Genomic DNA, 23,599 nt, shown 5'->3' with positions numbered 1-23,599 from the left:
TAGGTGCATTGGTCTGATTAAGATGGAGGGAGGGATGCGTCTTCAGAATCAAATTCTCTTCTATTTCTGTTCATCGCTACCCTCTCAGGCATTAACTTTGATTCTTTCAGAGCCGCTTTGATGTCCACAATTGCGGGTTGAAAATTTCAAGACTAGCTCTGGAAGATTCCGGAATGTACCAGTGCGTTGCTGAGAACAAACACGGAACCATTTATGCCAACGCGGAGTTGAAAGTTCAAGGTTGGTTAGACATTGATGCAGCTAATGAGAGGTCTCCAGATGCTGCAACTCTTAGTCAACTGACCATCAAAAAGTTAGCTGATAACTCAACATTGAACAAAGGTTCATTGGGCAGGGGGTGGTCACACAGCGGCCAAGAGCATTCTAGCTCAAAACCAAGCTCAAACCCAGTAATGTTGATTCTAGTAAGGTTACTCCCACACACTCCCAGCTCAACATAAGCTTGAGGAACAGCACCTCATCTTTCGATTAGGCACTTTACAGCCTTCTGGACTCAACATCGAGTTCAACAATTTCAGATCATTGAGTAACAGAGTCATTATACAGCACAGAAAGAGGCCCTTCGGCCCATCGTGTCCATGCTGGCCATCAAACTCTGTCTATTCTAATCCCATTTTCCAGCACTTGGTCTGTAGCCTTGTATGCAATGGCATTTCAAGTGCTCATCTAAATGCTTCTTGAATGTTGAGGGTTCCTGCCTCTACCACCCTTTCAGGCAGTGAGTTCCAGATTCCAACCACCCTCTGGGTGAAAAAGTTTTTCCTCAAATCCCCTCTAAACCTCCTCCCCCTTACCTTGAAACTATGCCCCCTGGTTATTGACCCCTCTTCTAAGGGGAAAAGTTCCTTTCTATCTACCCTATCTATGCCCCTCATAATTTTGTACACCTCAAACAGGTCCCCCCTCAGCCTTCTCTGCTCTAAGGAAAACAACCCCAGCCTGTCCAGTCTCATAACCTCTGCTCCTATATTTTTTTCACATAACAGCTGTTGATGATTCTGCTGTTGCCATTTACACTTCATCTAGAGCCATCTTTTGTTTCTTAACTTGTCCCATTACCATCTCCTTTTACCTCGCACCATCATCCCTTTTGTTATTTAATCTCTCCTGCCTTCCATCCTATCACAGAGCTTCCCTTTTGTTCTTTCCTCCCCTCCCCACTTTCCCTGCCCCTGTACTTGCTTAAAACCTGTTACATCTCCAACTTTTTCCAGTTCTAACGAAGGGTCATCGACCTGAAACGTTAACTGTTTCTCTCTCCACAGATGCTGCCTGACCTGCTGAGTATTTCCAGCATTTTCTGTTTTTACTCCCACACACATTGGATGTGGTCCCCTCCATTTACTTATGCCTGGGTGGGGCATTGCAATTTCTCTTTACCAAGCTTTGCTGTATACCCTTTTATCATTAGAACCATTGCCTCAGGAACTGCTCTTCCTCTTCCGAATCTAGCAATACCAGTGGAACGCCAAAGGAATCCCCTCCGGAGCCACTTCTGTTGCTGCTAACAAAATAGAACGAAGGAGCTACACAGCAGTGGGGCTGGAGTGGCCACCACTGTGGGGGGGGGGGGGGGGGGGGTGATAGCATACTGATTATGTCACTGGTCTAGTAATCCAGAGACCTGGTCTAAATGATCTAGCTGAGACATGAGTTCAAATCCCACAACAGCATCTGGGGAATTTAAATTAAATTAAATGAATAAATCTGAAATTTAATAAATGATTCTATAACAAAGTTGGATGAGTACTTGAAAGAAAAAAATTTGAAGGGTGGGTGGGACTAGCTGAAGAGCTGGCTCAGGCTTGACAAGCCAAATGGCCACCTTCTGTACTATAACCATTCTATTATTCTGTGTGGGAGTCTGGTGTCCAGTCCAGTGTCCGGCACTGTCACTGGATCTGATTTGTTTTGAATAATTCACTCCAGTGGTTCATGGTCTTTCATTCCCGGTCTTTCATTCCCAGCCTTTTCTCCGGATTTTCAATCGAACCCAGTGAGGCGGCTAATTCCAGCGGCGCGGGGCGGTGAGGTTCTGATCAAGTGCAGCCCGCGGTCAGCGCCCAAACCAAGCATCTTCTGGAGTAAAGGGACCGAGATTCTTTCCAACAACACAAGGTCAGTGGCTAAAATAACCTCATCAATAGGACGGGCCCGAAGGTCATGGGCGATGTGGAGCTTTATCATTGAGAAACTTCGTTGAAGGGACGAGGCCCATTATGCAGGATATCACTAGGGATGGGAGGTAGGAGACAGAGTGTAGGGATATAGGAAATGTTCTCTGAATGGCGGGATGTGACAAGTCATGTTCCCCAGGGATTTATACTGATGCCTCAGCTTTTCACCATGTATACCAATGACTTGGATGAAGGAATAGGGGTTGTATATCCAAGTTTACGGATGACACTAAGTTAGGAGGCACTGTAAATAGTGTAGATGGAAATAGTAAGTTACAGGAAACTCTTGATTTACCGACACCTAAATAACCGGAAATCTCGGTTAACCGGCAAAATGCAGGAGTAGGTTCAGGTAAGTTTTACTTCATATTACTGGAGTTCCTCGATCTGTTCCTGTGCAATCGGGTGTGGCTGCAGCTGTTGCTAAGCTACAGAGACGCTTGGACCTTGTGGCCATTGTTCTGCTCCTGTTGCTAAGCAACAGGGAAGCCTGGGTTTGTTGCTCCTGAGAGCTCCCGTACCTTTTAAACTGTAGCTCTCGATATTCCGGAATTTTTGATCAACCGGCACCACACCGGTCCCGTCGGTGCCGGATAAAAAAGAGTTTCCTGTGCAAAGGGACATAGGCAGATTAAGTGAGTGGGTAAAAACTGTAGCAGGTGGAGCTCATAGAATCCTACAGCGCAGAAGGAGGCCATTTGACCCATCGTGCCTGTGCCGGCTCTTTGAAAGAGCTCTCCAATTAGTCCCACTCCCCCCTGCTCTTTCCCCATAGCCCTGCAAATTTTGCCTTCTCAGAGGGGGGAGATGAGAAGAAATTTTTCTACGTAGTGAGTTGTTGTAATCTGGAATGTACTGCCATGATAGGGTGATGGAAGCAGATTCAATAATAACTTTCAAAAGAGAATTGGAGAAATACTTGAAAAGTAAAAAAAATTGCAGGGCTATGGGGAAAGAGCAGGGGGGTGGGACTAATTGGAGAGCTCTTTCAAAGAGCCAGCACAGGGACGATGGGCCGAATGGCCTCCTCCTTCTGTGCTGTATGATTCTGAGAGGTTAGGAGAACATTTTTTATTCAATGTTGTTAGGGAATGCCCTATCAGAAATAGTGGTTGAATCTATAAAAGGGAAATGGATAAATATTTGCAGAAGAAAAAAAGATTAAAAGGCTATGGGGAAAGGAGAGTGGAATGGGACTAAGTGGATAGATCTATCAGAGAACTGACTTTCCTGCTCTCAAGGTGCTTAACAAGGTGGAAAAAGGTGGGCATTGAGCAAGAAAGGAGAAGGGACAACATTTAGGGGAAGGATGATTGAAGGCTTTTTTTAAGAAGCTTTTCAAGGCAGAGTAAGGTGGCAAGATGGAATGGTGTTTGGGAGGAAGTGATGGAGCGGAGGTAGCAGAGAACAAGTGGTAATCTGTAGTTGCAGGAGTGGTGGCGGCAGCGGGTGGAGTTCTGGGCGGGGATGTATGACTGGAGAAGATCCCTCGTATGAGATGGAACGAGGCTGCGGAGGGGTTTGAAGATGAGTGCTAATCTTATAAGAACATAAGATGTAGGAGCAGAAGTGGGTCATTTGGCCCCCTCGAGCCTGCTCCGCCATTCAATAAGATCATGGCTGATCTGATCTTTGCCTCAACTCCACTTCCCTGCCCGCTCCCATAATCCTTGACTCCCTTATCGTTCAAAAATATGTCTATCTCCACCTTAAATAAATTCAATGACCCAGCCTCCACAGCTCTCTGGGGAAGAGAATTCCAAAGATTCACGACCCTCTGAAAGAAGAAATTCCTTCTCATTTCCAATTTACAAGGGTGCCTACCCTTATTCTGAAATTATGCCCCCTAGTCCTAGATTCCCCCACGAGGGGAAACATCCTCTCTGCATCTACCCTGTCAAGCCCCCTTCAGAATCTTACGTGTTTCAATAAGATCCCCTCTCATTCTTCTTGAAGTCACTTCACTGACACACAGGAAGCCAGGGCATGTTGCAGACGATGGCGGGCGGTATGAGACTTTATGCAGGAGAGGACGCGGTCTGAGAAGTTCTGAGTCAGGTGGAAGTTGTGAGCCATGGAGGAAACTGAGGAAGAGCTGGAGATCCGCTCTGTGGGGTTCACTTGGACATCAGTCACCCATTGACCACTTGGCCAGGTGGCTGGGTCGGAAGGCGCTTTTGATTCATAATTGTGTTACTTCTCTTCGTTTCGCTCACCCAGAACAACCATAACTCCAAACGGTACTTTGAGGATTCGGAACATAAGCCGACTGGACGAAGGAAAATACACCTGCTTTGCGGAGAATTTCCTGGGAAAGGCAAACAGCACGGGTACCGTGTCAGTCAGAGGTCAGTCTGGGTGGTCTGTTTTTAGCTGGAGTACAGACTCTGGTCAAGAGATGACACCCCAAGAAGATCTAATTTCTCTTTCTGAATTTTTAAGCGCATTCCGATTATGTTTTCTCTCTCTTTCTCCAGGGGTTGTCCTTTTATGATCCCCTTCCTCCTTTCCTGACTCATTCCTCTGTTTCTCCCACTCTCTCACAGATGCCACGAAAATTACCCTGGCCCCGTCCAATGCTGATATTAACCTAGGTGAGGACACCATAATGCAGTGTCACGCAAGCCACGATCCCACCATGGACCTCACGTTCACCTGGTCAGTCAACGAATCGCCGATAGACTTTGACATAATGGGAGAGCACTACCAACGCATTTCCACAGTGAGTATAACTCAACAAAGGAACAACACCGTGGGCCTGAGGCTCCTCTTCAAGCAAGGCAAATGCCCGCTTTTGCTCTATAATTGACAATCTGCGACCAACATCGCAGCAACGACTTTGGGAAGCGATTTCTGAGAGCGTACTTTGGTTAGTCAGTCGTTAATCATGGAGAATAACAGGCATTCTCCCACTTCTCATTAAAATTCAACTCAATTCAATTTTATTTGTCATATATACAGCAAACATGGGTACTGTACAATGAAATGTTGATTTTTATGAGTCCTCCCAACATTGGAATAAATATGGCATAACAATGATAAAATACTAATAGAAACAGTAATAATAAATAAAACAACAGTAATAAATAATAAATTATTCGTTCATGAGTCTTATGGCCTGGGGGTAGAAGCTGTTTCGAAACTTGCTGGTACGAGACCGTATACTTCGGTATCTCTTACCGGATGGGAGCAGGGCGAAGAGGTTGTGGCTGGGGTGGCTCGCGTCTTTGATGATTCTCAGGGCCTTCCCCCGGCACCTCTCGGGGTAGATATCCTGCACAGCAGGTAGTTTAATTCCTATAGTATGTTGTGCAGCTTTCACCACCATCTGTAGAGCCTTGGGGTCTGTGGCGGTGCAGTTGCCATACCAGGTAGTGATGCAGCCGGACAGGATACTCTCGATGGTGCACCGGTAGAAGTTGGTGAGAATCTGGGGGGCCATTCCAAATTTCTTCAGTCTCCTGAGGAAGAACAGGTGTTGGCATGCCTTCTTGGTTACGACGTCGATGTGATTGGACCACGTTAAGTCCTCAGTAATGAATACACCCAGGAATTTGAAGCTGCTAACCCTCTCCACCTCAGCCCCTTCGATGTAGATTGGGGTGTGTCCCTCCCCCTGCCGCTTCCTGTAGTCCACGATCATCTCCTTTGTTTTGCTGATGTTGAGGAAGAGGTTGTTGTACTTGCACCATTCTGCTAGGGCTCTTACCTCCTCCCTGTACCCTGTCTCGTCACCATCTGTGATCAGGCCTACAACGGTAGTGTCATCAGCAAACTTGATGATGGAGTTGGAGTTGTGCATGGCCACGCAATCGTGAGTAAACAGGGAGTACAGAAGGGGGCTGAGCGCACAACCCTGGGGAGCTCCCGTGTTCAGGATCAGTGTTGAGGAGGTGTTACTGCCTATTTTCACCACCTGGAGTCTGCCCGTCAGGAAGTCCAGGATCCAGTTGCATAGGGAGGTGTTAAGTCCTAGCTCACTGAGCTTGTTGACAAGCTTGGAGGGGATAATGGTATTGAATGCTGAACTATAATCAAAAGAGGATTTTCTAATGTTAAATGGAAGGGATAGACACATTTTTAGTAAATAAAGAAGTTTCGTATGGTGCTTCACAAATAGGCATAAGGAAATAAATGGAGAACCAGCAAGGGAAAGATTAGAAGCAGTGACTGGAAGCTTCATCAAAGAGGAGGTTTTTACAGGCGGAGAGAGGTCGAGAAGTTTAGGGAGATTGTTTCAGAGAGGACTGAGGCAGTTGAAGGCGCTTCCCCCAGTATTGGGGTGAAGGGACAAGGGAATTCCAATCTGTTTCCCATTCGATCCCATTTCTCACAATGTACTTTGGTTAGTCAATCGTTAACCATGGAGAAAAACAGCCATTCTCTCACTTCTCATTAAAAGAGGATTTTCTAATGTAAAATGAGATTAATAGACTTTTTTTTACATCCATATGAAAACATTCAAAAACTTTCCTGGTTTAAGCATTTTTAAGAAACGTAGGGAGTTAATTTTCACCTTCAATGATGGGGTGGTGGTCTGGCAAAGCTGATCACCCAACCACTGTAGACCACGTTCTCATCCTTGTTTTCAAATCCCTCCATGGCCTCACCCCTTCCTCTTTCTGTAACCTCCTCCAGCCCCACAACCCTCCGAGATCTCTGCGCTCCTCCAATTCTGGCATCTTGCGCATCCCCGATTTTAATCGCTCCACCATTGGCGGCCGTGCCTTCAGTTGCCAAAGCCCCATAAGCTCTGGAATTCCCTCCCTAAACCTCTCCGCCTCTCTCTCCTCCTTTAAGACGCTCCTTAAACCCTATCTCTTTGACCAAGCTTTTGGTCACTTGTCCTAATATCTCCTTATGTGGCTCGGTGTCAAATTTTATTTGTATATGCTCCTGTGAATCGCCTTGGGATGTTTTACTATGTTAAGGGCGTTATATAAATACAAGTTGTTGTTAAAATGTGCTTTGCTCAGTTTGTCCATTTGCCTGGATATGAGAGATATATAGAGATACTTAGCAAAAATACTGTTCATTAGTTAAGAACTGGTTTCCTAAACATAAATATTGCCCGAACATCAGGGCTAATGTACACAGCGCATAAATAAATCAACAATAAAAATTTTAATAATCATTTATTCTGCAACAGCACAATTTAAATCAGCACTTTACTCCTCTATAAAGGAATACTCGGTAAGGTAGATTCTCAATGGATTTTCACTGTAACATAGAGCTGATCGTGTCTGGGCTCTATTCCACTCCTTGCCCCTGTGCGCTCTATTGTCTGGTTCCCCTCGGGATAAACTCTAATCTCCGCTGTTCTCTACGCCCCACCCCATCCTGACTTCTGTCCCCTTGCTGTGCATTGCTCCATGGCATTGGCCTCCCAACCCAGCACAGAGTGAGGAGTGAGACTGTGCTCCAAACTTACATATGAGCCAGAACATGGCAGGTGATATATATGTATGTCTGTGTGTATAGACACACACATTATATGTATATATATATGCATTTTATATATCTATATGTGCGTGCATTTATTGATATACATTATATGTATACATGCATACACTGTTGCATTATTTTTTTATTATATCACACTTTATGCCGCACACCCCAAAAAAAATTACCGGCACATTGATATAGGAAGTAAGAAAGAAAAAAAGATTTGCATTTATATAGCGCCTTTCACAACCACCGGACATCTCAAAGCACTTTACGGCCAGTGAAGTACTTTTGAAGTGTGGTCATTGTTGTAATGTGGGAAACGCGGCAGCCAATTTGCGCACAGCAAGCTCCCACAAACAGCAATGTGATAATGACCAAATAATCTGTTTTTGTGATGTTGATTGAGGGATAAATATTGGCCTGGAAACTGGGGATAACCCCCCTGCTCTTCTTCAAAATAGTGCCATGGGATCTTTTACGTCCACCTGAGAGGGCAGACGGGGCCTCGGTTTAATGTCCTCAGCCTAGTTTTATGTGCTATATACACACACATATACATACACGCACACATTATATCCATATATACGTAGACATATATAGATACATATATGTGAGAATTTTAAAAGCGAAGTGTTGCCGGACCGGGAGCCAATGTAGGTCAGCGAGCACAAGGCCGGTGGGTCAATGGGACTTGTTGTGATTTAGGACACGGGGCAGCAGAGTTTTGGATGAGCTCAAGTTTCCAGAGGGTGGAAGATGTGAATCCAGCCAGGAGAACGTTGACTCTGCAGTATTGTGTGTCATTTTGGTCGCCTTATCTGAGGAAGGATGTTCTTGCCATGGAGGGAGTGCAGCGAAGATTCACCAGACTGATACCTGGGATGGCAGGAATGACGTATGAAGAGAGATTGGGTCGATTGGGCTTATACTCGCTGGAGTTTAGAAGAATGAGAGGGGATCTCATTGAAACTTATAAAATTCTAACAGGACTAGACAGACTAGATGCAGGAAGGATGTTCCCGATGGTCGGGGAGTCCAGAACCAGGGGTCACAGCCTAAGGATAAGAGGTAAGCCATTTAAGTCTGAGATGAGGAATTTCTTCACCCAGAGAGTGGTGAACCTGTGGAATTCTCTACCACACAAGGCAGTTGAGGCCAATTCATTAAATATATTCAAGAAGGAGTTAGATATATTTCTTAAGGCTAAAGGGATCAAGGGATATGGGGAGAAAGCAGGGACAGGGTACTGAATTTGGATGATCAGCCATGATCTCATTAAATGGTGGAACAGGCTTGAGGGGCCGAATGGCCTACTCCTGCTCCTATCTTCTAGCTTTCTATGTTTCCACGTTACCACCCATGGCATTCAGTAAATGATGCACTGTGAGGGGGTTGGCTATTCATGCTGGTTCTTCCCCCCACCCCCCGATTCTGCTCCTTGGGGGGAGGTCCTGGGGGGTGGGATGGGGTGCGGCGGGGGGGGCAGCTAAGGCGTCGGCTCCACAGTGTTTCCCACAGCTGAGACTTATTCCAAGGCTTGTGCTGCCAAGACGAAGACGCAGTCACTGTGTTCAGTGTGATTTTTGCTCATCAAAGGCGTTCAGTCGGTTTGTTGACTTGGCAAGTGCGGTAGCGGGGCAGCATCTAATGGCACTGGGCGATGCTGTTTTGAGTGGGGCGGGGGCAGCGATGGGCTGTTCGGAGTTCAGTGTTTGCGAGGGTCGCTGCTTATTGCCTCCTATTTGAGTGGTCGGTAGCGACTGTGTGTTACTCTATCAATGGGCCATGGGGCACCCACTCGCACCACTGCCTTATTCACATAGAAGTACTTCCATCTCTCTACTTGCAGCGGGAAACTACCGGAGACCTCAAGATAACCAACGTGCAGCTGAAACACTCTGGGAGATACACGTGCACCGCCCAAACGGTAGTGGACAGCGCCTCTGCATCCGGAATGCTGGTTGTGAGAGGTAAGGACCGTCGACTTGATTACATAGAAATATACATCATTTACAGCATGTGGTAAACCACTGTTTGTATTCCTGTTTGTCCTGTTTGTATTCCACTGTGTACATGCCTGGACATGCCTCGGCTGACTCCTCCCACAGGTCCTAGTATAAAGGTGACTGCTCCCCAGCCCTTGTATCCTGGACCGGTCGACCACTCGAGGCAGACCTCCATTCTGTTGTTAATAAAAGCCTTTGGTTACTCTTCTAACTCTCAGTCTTTTATGAGTAATTAATAGCGCATCACAGCACAGAAATAGATCATTCACCCAACTTGTCGGTGCCAGTGTTTATGCTCCACACGAGCCTCCTCCCACCCTACTTCATCAGCATAACCTTCTATTCCTTGCTCCCTCATGTGTTTATCTAGCTTCCCCTTAAATGCCTCTATGCTATTTACCTCAACCACTCCCTGTGGTAGCAAGTTCCACATTCTAACCACCCTCTGGGTAACAAAGTTTCTCCTGAATTCCCCATTGGATTTATTAGTGACTATCTTATATTTATGGCCCCTAGTTCTGGTCTCCCCCACAGGTGGAAACATCTTCTCTACGTCTACCCTATCAAACCCTGTCATAATCTTAAAGACCCAGCCTGTTATAACAGAGCTAAGATCCTGCAAATCCATTGGCAGGATGGGCGCACCAAAGCTTTGACCACGCTCGATCAGCTCCGATGGATGGGTCACATTGTCCGCATGCCCGATACGAGACTCCCAAAACAAGTGCTCTACTCGGAGCTCCGGCACGGCAAGAGAGCCCCAGGTGGGCAGAGGAAATGCTTCAGGGACACCCTCAAAGCCTCCTTGAAAAAGTGTAACATCCCCACCGACACCTGGGAATCCCTGGCCCAAGACCGCACAAAGTGGAGGAGAAGCATCCGGGAAGGCACCAAACACCTCGAGTCTCTTCGTCGGGAGCAAGCGGAAGCCAAGCGCAGGCAGCGCAAGGAGTGCACATCAACCCAAGCACCCCACCTACCCGCCCCTTCAACCACCGTCTGCCCCACCTGTGACAGAGACTGTAGGTCCCGCATTGGACTCATCAGTCACCTGAGAACTCATTTTTTAAATGTGGAAGCAAGTCATCCTCGGTTCCGAGGGACTGCCTAAGAAGAAGAGGAAGAAAAGGGTTCAATTATGAGGACAGGTTGCACAGACTAGGCTTGTATTCCCTCGAGTATAGAAGATTAAGGGATGATCTAATTGAGGTGTTTAAGATGATTAAAAGAGTTGATCGGGTAGATAGAGAGAAACTATTTCCTCTGGTGGGGGGAGTCCAGAACAAGAGAATATAACCTTAAAATTAGAGCTCGGCCATTCAGGGGTGATGTCAGGAAGCATTTCTTCACACAAAGGGTAGTGGAAATCTGGAACTCTCTCCCCCTAAAAGCTGTTGAGGCTAAGTTGAAATTCCCAAACTGAGATCGATAGATTTTTGTTAGGCAAGGGTTTTAAGAGATACGGAACCAAGGCGGGTAGATGAAGTTAAGGTACAGATCAGCCATGATCTAATTCAATGGCAGAACAGGCTCAAGGGGCTGAATGGCCTCCTCCTGTTCCTACGTTCCTGTGGCCAAAGGCTTCAACTGAAGTAGCATTAAAGGACATAGGGTAGGAGGTCTCGGGTTTAGTTATTGGTCTCTGGTCAGTCTCAAGGGGCTGAATAGCCTACTCCTGTTACTATGTTCCTAAATAATCAAGTGATTGGGTTAACCTGGTGACCTGGAGAAAAGTAATAAAAGAGATAAGCTGCTCAGAGCATGCGCTGCCCAGGGTAGCACCGAGCCATACCGGGAGGATATCGAATCTGATCCCTGGTCAATGCCAAGCTAGCTAATCTCAGTTGAGGTACTGCAGTTGGCCTTAGGGAAAGGAAAAGTCAACCATGCCTCTCCCTCCTGATCTCTGTCCCTCTGGAATGTGCCCTGGTGGGGGACATTAGATAAAGGATGAGATCGGAAATAAAAACAGAAAATGCTGGAAATACTCAGCAGGTCAGGTAGCATCTGTGAAGAGAGAAACAGAGTTAACGTTTCAGGTCGATGACCTTTCGTCGGAACTGGAAAAAAGCAGGAAAAAAAGTGCCGGGCGAAGGGGAAGGGGTGTTGGGGGTGATGGAGGAGTGGACTAGGGTGTCGCGGAGGGAGCGGTCCCTACAGAATGCTGAAAGGGGAGGTGAGGGGAAGATGCATTTGGTGGTTGGATCACGCTGGAGGTGGCGGAAATGGCGGAGGATGATCCGTTGAATGTGGAGGCTGGTGGGGTGAAAGGTGAGGACAAGGGGAACTCTATCGTGGTTCTGGGAGGGAGGGGCAGGGGTGAGGGCAGAAGTGCGGGAAATAGAACGGACACGGTCAAGGGCCGTGTCAACCACTGTAGAGGGGAATCCTCGGTTGAGGAAAAAGGAAGACATGTCGGAAGGATGAGATCGGGTTGGGCCATGGATTGAGTAGACCACCAACGTTCACCATCTTGGCTAACAGATGAAGAGGGGTGAGGCAGTGGAGGGCAATGGTTGTCCATTCAATCTCCTTTCCATTTGTTAATGTGCCCCATGAAGAATTCACAACCTTGACACCTTTCCTAAAGTGACCAATTCTGGGCGCCTCACTTTAGGAAGGATCTTGGAGAGTATGCAAAGGAGACTGACTAGAATGATAGCAGGGATAAGGGACTTCAGTGATGTGGAGAGACTGGAGAAGCTGGGATTGTTCTCCTTAGAGCAGAGAAGGTTAAGGGGAGATTTAATACAGGTGTTCAAAATGATGAAGCATTTTGATAGAGTAAATAAGGAGAAACTGTAACTAGTTTCTCCACTGCCACACCCTTCTTCATCTGTTAACCACTGTAACCAGATTTAAGATAATTGGCAAAAAAAAAACAGGAGGGAGAATTCTTTTAACGCAGCGAGTTGTTGTGATCTGGAATGCGCGGCCTGAAAGGGCGGTGGAAGCAGATTCAATAGTAACTTTCAAAAGGATATTGGGTAAATACTTGAAAAGGAAAAATTTATAGGATTATGGGGAATGAGCAGGGGGGAGTGGGACTAATTGGATAGCTCTTTCAAAGAGCCGGCACAGGCACGATGGGCCAAATGGCCTCCTTCTGTGCTGTAAGATTCTATGATTGAGAGAAATGGAGAGAAAAGCACAATGAGATAATAACTGCAGGTGATGTTTATGGACAGCCCATCTCTCAGTCTGCTAGGTTTTAAAACAGCTCTAAGTTCAAATCACTGGGGACTCGGATTCGATTTTCAGTGTTTAATTGATAGCCGACTGATGTATATTAATCTCTTCAGCCTCCCCTGTTAATTGCAACTTCTTTTGATGCAGAAAATGTCACAGCGAAGTGACATATAATCAGTCGCTTGCAGATGAAGGGCTGGTTACTTCAGCGAGTGCCAGACACTCCAGATCCAGCAAACAGCTGGCGTGACAGATGTTTCCATAAGCTTTCAGGGCCACAAAGGTTCTTTTCATCAAATAATTAAAGGGGAAGGGGAATCCTTGGGAATTGCTTTTCATTCCAATCACTCCCCTAAGCTTTGTTTTATTGAAGAAAACAAGTCCAAAACAAGGGATTTTTTTATTCTGCGAATGTCACTTTTCTTACCAGCATACAGGCCCGCAAGTTGGGTGGGCCGTTTGTTACCCTGGTTACTCCAGGAAGACACATTTCCAATCCTTGTACTGTCTTTGTCCAGAGATCCTTGGCTCTCGGGATAATCCCAAGTGGAGTCGCCAACCCTTCAGGATTGGCCTGGAGTCTCCAGGAATGGAATCCCCTGGACACTGCTGTGAGCAAACCCCGGAGAAAAATCATCGGGGCATTAAAAAAATTGTATGTATTTTTTCCCCATTTTCTTTGAATGCTTCTGTTTATTAGTTAATAAAAATATTGAAGATGGGGGGGCGGGACAAAAGGCTGTTTGACTGGACAGCCAAGAATCATCCAATTGGGTAACGAAGAGTCTTTTCGCTTTCCAATTGGCCGCGGGAAGGCGGGGACGCCGTGACGATGGACATGTCGGGCGACCAATGGCTGGGGGGTGTAGGGGCGGGACTGTTGGAGACGAACAATCATGTGATGAAACCTCCTGGAATACGTCTGACCAGGGGTGACAAACCCTGGAGCCCCCAAGTGCAGGCCATGCTGCTCCCATGGGCCACTCCCCATCAGTGACACCACTGGAGCGGTCAAGGAGGGAGGAAGCGTAGACTCTCAGGGTGACCTTGCTGGTGGGGGAACCTGGCATCAGTAAAAAAAAAAAAAAAAAAGAACTTAGGGCTGGCGTTCTTACTCTTTTCACTTTTTCTATCAAATTAGGGATTACAGGAAACTTTCGTTTAAACGGAGGTTAAATCTCCGGAATGCTCTATCCACTGGCAAAATTCAGGAGTCGGTTCAGATAACTTTTTTAACTTTTCGTTGCTTTTTTTCTCCATTCCTGGCTCTGCAAGTGTCTAGCTGAAGCTGTTGCTTAGCTACAGAGACGCTTGCAAGCTGCGCCGACTGTTTTGAAGCTGTTGCTAAGCAACAGGGCTTGTTGCTAGATACGGAGCTCTCCGTATGTTTTAACATTAGTGCTGGTTTCTCCGGCAGTGTTGATCGACCGGCACCAGCTCGGTCCCGTCAGTGCCGGATACCAGAAAGTTTCCTGTACTTTGAATTAAAGTGTCCCTCCTAGATTTTTCTTCCCCCCCACCCCCCTCCGCTAAGGACTTTGGTTTCATAAGCAAAAAATATAGTGGGGTTATTTTATCGCCGTCTGGATGCAGTAATTGGTAAGTCTAGGAACCTCCTCCAAGCCCAGTTCATCTGTTCAAATTGCACGGCACTCTCCAAAGAAGAGCAGTTAGTTCTGCCGCTGTCCTGGCCAACACCCCAGCTTCAATCAACACCAAAAAGAAACCCACAGATTAACTGGTCACTCACCTCGTTCGCAGTTTGTGGGATCTTGCTGTGCAAAAGATTGGCTGCCTCATTTGCCACCAGAACAATGACTGCACATCAAAAAAAGCGGCTAATTGATTTTGGTCATGAGGACATGATCAGCTGTAGGTGAATGTGTTCTTTTTTTTCTCTGTACATCTTTTCCCCTCGTCACGTCGCACCTGGCTGATATTTCAGCACTTTTTGTGTGTCAGCTGCGGCTCAGTGGGCAGCACTCTCGCCTCTGGGTCAGAAGGTTGTGGGTTCATAGTCCCACTCCAGTGACTTGAGCACATAAATCTAGGCTGACGCTCCAGTGCAGAGCTGAGAGAGTGCTCAGTGCTGCTCTCTCAAGTGGACATAAAAGATCCCACGGCACTATTTCAAAGAAGGGCAGGGGAGTTCTCCCCGGTGTCCTGGACCAATATTTGTCCCTCAATCAACATAACAAAAACAGATTATCTGGTCCATTATCACATTGCTGTTTGTAGGAGCTTGCTGTGCGCAAATTGCCTGCCGCGTTTCCTACATTACAACAGTGACTACACTTCAAAAGTACTTCATTGGCTGTAAAGTGCATTGGGACGTCCGATGGTCATGAAAGGCGCTGTAGAAATGCAAGTCTTTCTCTTGTTTTCTCTGGCTGAAGAGCTAAAGAAAGTATGAGACAGTTATGGAGGCAGGGCTCACCCAGAATGCTTAGCGGCCGTGAAAGCCCTCTATTAAAACAGTAAGCACTATATTAGTTTAAGAGGAAGCTTTCGTTATCACCGTGAATGCTGCAATAGCCATCCCTCCCTGACATTCTGTCTCCCATTCCCCATCCAGCAAAAAACAAGAGAAATACTATGGGGGGAAAATTCTGTTGTTTGCGCCTCCCGTTAGCGCCTTAAGAGGGCGCTAATGGGGCGCAAAGCAACTAGCGCCCGGGCGCGGTGATGTTTGCACTGCTTGCGAAATTAACTAGACATTTTGCGGTGGCGCTAAACACTACTGCCACGATCTCCTGTGCCGGCAGATCGTGACGTCAGTCGAGTGCGCAACGCCCCGGTTGTGCCCCGGACTGGATATTGAGTGGCGCCCCCTGCCTTACCGCCTGCCGCTAGCAACGACAGGTTGAGGGGAGCGTTTTGCAGTCAGAAAGGGACTGGGGGAGCGCTATTTAAAGGCGACCGCTTCCTGCCTTTTATTGTTGGTGACATTTTTGCACCACGCATTCAGAGAGAGAGAGAGAGACTTCTGGAGAGATTCAATGCTGTGTGAAGGGGTTTTGGGTACTGAGCAGCACTTTGCAGGTTCATTTTGATTTGCCCTTCCTTGCTTCGCCAGCGCTCTGAGGTAGCGCCTCGCTCCTCGGCCTTTGCGCCTTAAGACAGGTGTGAAGCGCCTGATTTAGCGCTCCAATCACCTCCAGGGGCGATAAAAGCCAAGTTTGCCGTCGAAGGCGATAATTAGCGCCAGGCGCTAAACTTTGCGCACGGCCGATAATGGCACCCCAAATGGGGCGATACTGAATTTTTCCCCCTGTGAAACATGAGCTCGCGCACCTATATAGAATCATAGAATCTGAGAGCACATTCGGCCCATTGTGCCTGTGCCGGCTCTTTGAAAGAGCTCTCCAATTAGTCCCACTCTCCCCTGCTCTTTCCCCATAAACCTGCAAAATTCTTCCTTTTCAAGTATTTATCCAATTGCCCTTTTGAAAGTTACCATTGAATCTGCTTCCATCGCCCTTCCACATATTCTTATTTATCTATATAGAAAAAATGTTTGAAAAGTGCCTTTTAAACCATAGTCATCACATCAGCACATTTCCAAGTTTATCTATCGTGCTTTTAAATAAAAAATCAGAAAGCCAGTCAATTTCTGCTGATTTCTACTGACCTTGGAAGGGGGCCAGGGATTTACAAGCACTCGCCAATCTATAAAGAAACTTTCCCAATGACAAAAAATGCCCTCTAATTGACCTAGGGTCTGCCTACGATGAATTAGCTTTTAATTGACCTCAGTTTGTGACTATACAGCAATTGCCTATTTAGGACTGAGATGAGGAAAAAATAAAACAATTACCTTAGAGGCGGTGCAACAAAGGTTCACCAGATTGATTCCTGGGATGAGAGGGCTGTCCCATGAGGAGAGATTGAGTAGAATGGGCCGATACTCTCTGGAGTTTAGAAGAATGAGAGGTGATCTCATTGAAACATATAAGATTCTGAAGGGGATTGACAGGGTTGTTTCCCCTGGCTGGAGAGTCTAGAACTAGGGGATATATTCTCAGATTAAGGGGTTGGCCATTTAAGACTGAGATGAGGAGGAACTTCTTCACTCAGAGGGTTGTGAATCTTTGGAATTCTCTACCCCAGAGGGCTGTGGTGCTGAATCGTTGAGTATATTCAAGGCTGAGATCGATAGATTTGTAGACTCAAGGGGAATCAAGGGATATGGGGATCAGGCGGGAAAGTGGAGTTGAGGTCAAAGATCAGCCATGATCTTATTGAATAGTGGAGCAGGCTCGTGGGGCCGTATGGCCCACTCCTGCTCACAATTGTTATGCGTTGACAGGCTATCCGCGTGGACCACAAAAAAGCAATCGATGGCGCAGAATTGGGCTATTTGCCCAGCGACTGGCCAGCAATTGCGCACGTAAGGGTTACAGCTGATGCAAACAGGGGCAGAGCCTCTTTGCATTAGTGTAAGGGGATATCTAAGTCATTAATTAAACATTTTCATATCGTAATTATGTGCATACACTGTATGAAATTAGTTTATGCAAATATTGGCCCGGATTACAGTTTTAATGATGTCAAAAATGATGAAAAAATTACATTTTTTGTGAGGTTGGTGGAATGAAGATAATTATGAATAAAATTCCAATTCTGTTACTTGTACAATTATTACATTTCCAGATTCCATTACATCTCATTAGGGGATTCCCTTCATAAATGATTAAAATGGAACTCTACTTTGTGATTGGAGGGCCAGGCCCACGTGATCCCAGGTACGCTTCCGCACCGCCCGCGTCCCTGGGATCCGTGGGCCGTTACGCTGCCCTCCGCCTCGCGGCCCGAGACCGCAGCTTCTTGCATCCTCACCGCCAGCAGATAGGTCCATCATTCTTTCGCAGGTTGGAGGAGTACCCTGGAGGTACGCCTCCGGCCGCAATTCCAGGGCTATTATGTTATTATCTAAATGGTGAGGGATTGCAGAGCTCTGAGATGCAGAGGGGTCTGGGTGTCCTAGTGCATGAATCGCAAAAGGTTACTATGCAGGTACAGCAAGTAATTAGGAAAGCTAATAGAATGTTATCGTTTATTGCAAGGGGAATTGAATACAAAAGTAGGGAGGTTATGCTTCAGTTATACAGGGCATTGGTGGGACCACATCTGGAGTACTGTGTACAGTATTGGTCTCCTTATTTAAGGAATTATGTAAATGCATTGGAAGCAGTTCAGAGAAGGTTTACCAGACCAATACCTGGAATGGGCGGGTTGTCTTATGAGGAAAGGTTGGACAGGCTAGGCTTGTATCCACTGGAGTTTAGAAGAGTAAGAGGTGACTTGATTGAAACATATAAGATCCTGAGGGGTCTGGACAGGGTGGATGTGGAGAGGATGTTTCCTCTTGTCGGAGAATCTAGAACTAGGGGTCACTGTTTAAAAATAAGGGGTCGCCCACTTAAGACAGAGATGAGGAGAAATTTTTTTCTCACAGTAAGTCTTTGGAACTTTCTCCCTCAGAGGGCAGTGGAAGCAGAGTCTTTGGATATGTTTAAGGCAGAAGTAGATAGATTCTTGATAAGCAAGGGGGTGAAAGGTTATCGGGGGTAGGTGGGAATGTGGAGTAATCAGATCAGCCATGATCTCATTGAATGGCGGAGCAGGCTCGAGTGGCCGACTCCTGCTCCTAATCCGTATGTTCTTATAAGACAGTTACATCACGACAGGCATTAAGCTTGGGTACAAACAAATTGAGCACATTCATGGCCTATTGTTAGGTAGAATGTACAGCACAGAAACAGGCCATTCAGCCCAACTGGCCTGTGCCAGTGTTTATGCTCCATGCGAGCGCTCTCCCACCCCTGCGTCTGCTAATCCTATCAGCATAACCTTGTATTCCTTTCTCCCTCGTGTACTTATCTAGCATCCCCTCACATTTCTGGCAAAACAATTACTTTAGAAAAATCAACATGAATTTTAAGTTGAGGGTCTTCAGTTATGTGAAGAGTTTGGAGAATTTGGGATTGTTCTCCTCAGAGCAGAAAAAGTTAAGCGGAGACCTAATAGAGGTATTCAAAATTATGAGGGGTTCTTGGCCTCTTGCGCATCCACAATTTTAATCGCTCCACCACTGGCGGCCATGCCTTCAACTGGCTCGGCCCTAAGCTCTGGAATATCCTCCCTAAAATTCTCATCCTTGTTTCCAAATCCCTCCATGGCCTCGCCCCTCCCTATCTCTGTAACCTCCTCCAGCCCTACAACCCCCCCGAGATCTCCACACTCCTCCATTTCAGGCCTCTTGCACATCCCCACTTTTAATCGCTCCACCATTGGCGGCCGTGTCTTCAGCTGCCTGGGCCCATAAGCTCCGGAATTGCCTCCCTAAACCTCTCCGCCTCTCTCTCCTCTTTTGAGATACTCTAAAACCTACCTCTTTGACCAAGCTTTTGATCACCTGTCCTAATATCTCCTGATGTGGCACGGTGTCTGATTTTGTCTGATAATCGCTGTTGTGAAGTGCCTTGGGATGTTCAGGGCGTTATATAAATGCAAGTTGTTGTTGTTGTTCTTGTTGCCCAGGTCCACCTGGCCCTCCAGGAGGTGTTGTGGTGAAAGAAATCAATGACACTTCGGTGCTGCTAAGTTGGAGCAGAGGCTACGATAACCACAGCCCGATCGGCAAGTACATAATACAAGCCAGGACCCCGCTGTCTGACGAGTGGAAGAATGTCAGGACAGGTACAGTCAACGCCACACTCTGTATGTTTGCTCTGTTTAAAGGTTTGGGGGTGCACTATCTCTAACGAAATTACACAAACTAGGCTGGTATTCCCTAGAACATAGAAGGTTAAGGGGTGATTTGATTGATTTTTTGGATGAGACGTTAAACTGAGGCCCCGTCTGCGCTCTCAGGTGGATGTAAAAGATCCCACGGCAGTATTCTGAAAAAGAGCAGGGGAGTTATCCCTGGTGTCCTGGGGCCAATATTTATCCCTCAACCAACATCACTAAAACAGATGATCTGGTCATTATCATATCGCTGTTTGTGGGAGATTGCTGTGCGCAAATTGGCTGCCGCGTTTCCCACATTACAACCAGTGACTACACTTCAAAAAAAGTACTTCTTTGGCTGTAAAGCGCTTTGAGACATCCGGTGGTCGGGAAAGGCGCTACAGAAATGCGAATCTTTCTTTTCTTTTCTAGATGCCATGGGTAACACTCTCCACAGGTCTATCCAAGCTGAAAATTGTCCCTTATTTTTTCCTCTCCTTGGCGTAATCAAGGAGTTAACTTTTTATTTCCCCGAACTGGCTGAAATTATTATAATTTTTTTTAAATCTGATTCACGGCAGCCCCCAGCTTGATTTCTTTCCCCCTAAAGGGAAAGCCGGGGTGGGGGGGGCGGGGGGGGAGTGTGCGAATTCCACCCACGGAGATGCCGCAGGGAGCTTACAACGTGCAGTCTGCCCTCACTGTTACAATAGCTGCTGCCCTCCGCCTACCCCCAGCAAGCTGCGCAGTGCAGCCTGACTGTTCGCAGAGTGTCAGGGCGAGAGCACTGAAATTAATCATTCGAAATTCAATTCAGCAAAATTTCCATTTTAATCGCGCGAGAGGCCAAACTAAAATTTACCAGGAGTTGTTTGTTTGGAGGAGTGTAACCTATTTTTTTATATATATATCTGAAATAATAGGCCGTGGGTGTTTGAGCGGAGGAGGAGAATGATTTTTGTTTTATTTTTTTTTCATTTCTCACTTCTCCTGAAGGTAATGAACTTTCAGATCCACGGGTGTTGAAGGATTTCTGCACCTCAGGCCAATGTGTGGGCCGAGAGAGCAAAGGCCTGGCTTTAACCCTGTCTGCTCGGGTTGCCAACCCTCCAGGATCGGCCTGGAGCCTCCAGGAATTAAAGGTTAATCTCCAGAACAAACCCTGGAGAAAAATCATAGGTTGCGGGTGGGGGGGGAAATTTAAAAAAATTGTTTCTCTCTTAATTTTCTTTGAACACTTTTGTTTATTGGAGACGGGGGGTTGGGGGGGATGGATTAAACAAAAGGATATTTGACTGGGTGAGGCGGTTGGAGGCAAGAGGTCATGTGATGAAACCTCCAGGAATTCGCCCAGCTAGAGTCGGCAACCGCATCGCCCACCCATTGGGAACAGGGTCATTGGGTGATTAAAATGGCAGCTTCCCGCTCCCCCCCTCTTCGTTCCTGATGAGCTCACGCCTGACGCCATTATAGCCGCTGGTTTTTCTGCAGCATGAGGTGGGGGAGGGGGGGTGGGGGATGGAGTTGGTGGTCATCCCGATGTGGACCCGATTAACCTGTGAAAGTCGGGCGTCCTCCGATGCAATTAGGACCCCGACGCGATTTTAAACGCCGAAGCATGGCAATCGCACGCCGTGATGGAGCCACCGGTGAAACCTGCCAGCAAACAGGAGCCGGGCCATGGGGTGCTCCTCCAGGCCTCACTTGGGCCTTCCCCTACCCCCGAGGCTTACCTCCTTATCGCCAGACAGCGGTCCCCTCCAGACCACAGCAGCAGCCAATTTGTGTACAGCAAGCTCCCACAAACAACAAAGTGATAATGACCAGATCATCTGTTTTAGTGATTTTTGGTTAAGGGATAAATATTGGCTAGGACACCAGGGAGAACACCCCTACTCTTCTTTTCTAACCCCTGCTCTTTTTTTAGGATCTTTTACGTTCACCTGAGAGGGCAGACGAGTCCTCAGATGTGTCTCATCTGAAAGATGGCACCTCCGACAGTGCAGCACTCCCTCAGTACTGCACTGCAGTGTCAGCCTAGAATTTTGCGCTCAAGTCTTATGGAGCGGGACTGTGAACCCACAACCACTTGCCTCAGAGGCGAGAGTGCTACTCAGCGAGCCGCAGCTGACACCTAATCAAAAGTAGGGATGGAAACTGGGATCTTCCTGTTTTTTATGGTTCAGTAGCGCACTGCACAGTGCATTCGTTCACTGAGGCATCCTTGGTTGGGGGGGCCAATGTTCTAACTCTTTCTCTTTTCAATTACGTCTGTCAAGCTCCCCAACATATAGAAGGCAATGCGGAGACAGCCTGGGTAACTAACCTCATTCCATGGATGGATTATGAATTCCGAGTCACAGCCAACAACATCTTGGGAACTGGTGACCCCAGCCTACCCTCACAGTCTATACGCACCAGAGAAGCGGGTAAGTGAGCAAGTTGGGCGTCTCTAGTCTTCATTTGTGACCCTAAAAAATAATCTGATGTGACTTACTGCAAACCCCTCAAAAAAATATTTGTACATTCCTGTAAAAACACCGGCAAATATTGGCACACAAAAACAAAAGCAAAATACTGTGGATGCTGGAAATTTGAAATAAAAACAAAAAAATGCTGGAAATACTCAACAGGTCAGGCAGCATCTGTGGAGAGAGAAACAGAGTTAACGTTTCAGGTCGATGACCCTTCAAAACTGGGAAAAGGAATAATGGCACACTCCCAGAGACCCCCCAGCAAATAATGGCACACTCCCGGAGACCCCCCAGCAAATAATGGCACACTCCCGGAGATCCCCCAGCAAATAATGGCACACTCCCGGAGATCCCCCAGCAAATAATGGCACACTCCCGGAGACCCCCCAGCAAATAATGACACACTCCCGGGAACCCCCCAGCAAATAATGCCACACTCCCGGAGACCCCCAGTAAATAATGGCACCCTCCTGGAGACCCCCAGCAAATAATGGCACCCTCCCGGATACCCCCAGCAAATAATGGCACACTCCCGGAGACCCCCCAGCAAATAATGGCACCCTCCCGGAGACCCCCAACTCACGGCGCATCACTTAATCCCCTGAACCTACTGGCCGATTAATAACGGCGTGCCTCGTTAACACGCTGTTATTTTTCCAGCAAGATTCAACCCAATGTGTTAGTAAGTCAACAAATACAGAAAATCTAGGGAAAAATGATTGAACGTAGAATTATTGTGCTTACAATCATCAGTATGGCCGACCCCAAATCGATAGAAATCTAATGACCTTGTGGATCCACAGACCGCACTTTGAAAATCTATGGCTTAATGTATGAGGTTGGAATTGAGGTTCGCACCATGTTGAGTCTGCTAGTTGTTTTCATCGCTCAGCCAGTGAGCTGAACTAAGAAGGGTCCTGTATGAGCATGAAGATATCTTTATTCTTTCAAATTTCATTGAATTCCTGATAAATAACTTGGGAGCTATTTTACTTTCTCCCTCCTGTTTGATTTTACACATCCATGTTCCCAGACTGAAAGCTAGTCCAGAAAATCTGGCCATCAGCCTTGAACTAACTCAGTTGGTAGGGTGCTCACCTCTAGGTCAAAGGGTTGTGGGCCGACATACCAGTGCAATAATAAAAAGAAAGAATTGTGTTTATATAGCATCTTTCACAACATCAAAATGTCCCAAAGCCAATTAAGTACTTTTGACGTACAGTCGCTGTTGTAATGTAGGGAAAACAGCAGCCAATTTGCGCACAGCAAGCTCCCACAAACAGCAATGAGATAAATGGCCACATAATCTGTTTTAGGTGTCAAGAGATAAATATAGGCCAGGACAGCGGGGAAAACTCCACTACTCTTTCTTCAAATAGTGCCGTGTGATCTTTTATGTCCACCTGAGAAGGCATACAGGACCTCGGTTTAATGTCTTACGTGAAAGACGGCACCTCCGACAGTGCAGCACTCCCTCAGTATTGCACTGGGAGTGTCAGCCTAGATTTTTTGTGCTCATGTCTCTGGAGTGGGATTTGAACCCATGACC

The 23,599-nt window shown here is 46.8% G+C and overlaps 1 protein-coding gene across 3 annotated transcripts in view; it reads left to right on the top strand.

Annotated features, from left to right (window-relative positions):
• Nucleotides 1–23,599, top strand: part of cntn2 (contactin 2) — a 160,898-nt gene that overhangs the window by 112,135 nt on the left and 25,164 nt on the right. For all 3 annotated transcript variants that reach the window (XM_086011083.1, XM_086011082.1, XM_086011081.1), the window contains 7 exons: nucleotides 111–240; nucleotides 1,989–2,139; nucleotides 4,419–4,546; nucleotides 4,745–4,920; nucleotides 9,496–9,616; nucleotides 19,385–19,543; nucleotides 21,856–22,005. In XM_086011083.1, coding sequence (XP_085867209.1) covers nucleotides 111–240; nucleotides 1,989–2,139; nucleotides 4,419–4,546; nucleotides 4,745–4,920; nucleotides 9,496–9,616; nucleotides 19,385–19,543; nucleotides 21,856–22,005 — 1,015 coding nt within the window. The remainder of the gene's footprint in view (nucleotides 1–110; nucleotides 241–1,988; nucleotides 2,140–4,418; nucleotides 4,547–4,744; nucleotides 4,921–9,495; nucleotides 9,617–19,384; nucleotides 19,544–21,855; nucleotides 22,006–23,599) is intronic.

This window comes from Somniosus microcephalus, chromosome 18 (assembly GCF_052327205.1).
Source record: "Somniosus microcephalus isolate GS21.2 chromosome 18, FLI_Smic_1.0, whole genome shotgun sequence".
Lineage (NCBI taxonomy): Eukaryota > Metazoa > Chordata > Chondrichthyes > Squaliformes > Somniosidae > Somniosus > Somniosus microcephalus.
The sequence above is the reverse complement of the archived record's forward strand: the minus strand, read 5'-3'. Positions and strand labels throughout refer to the sequence as shown.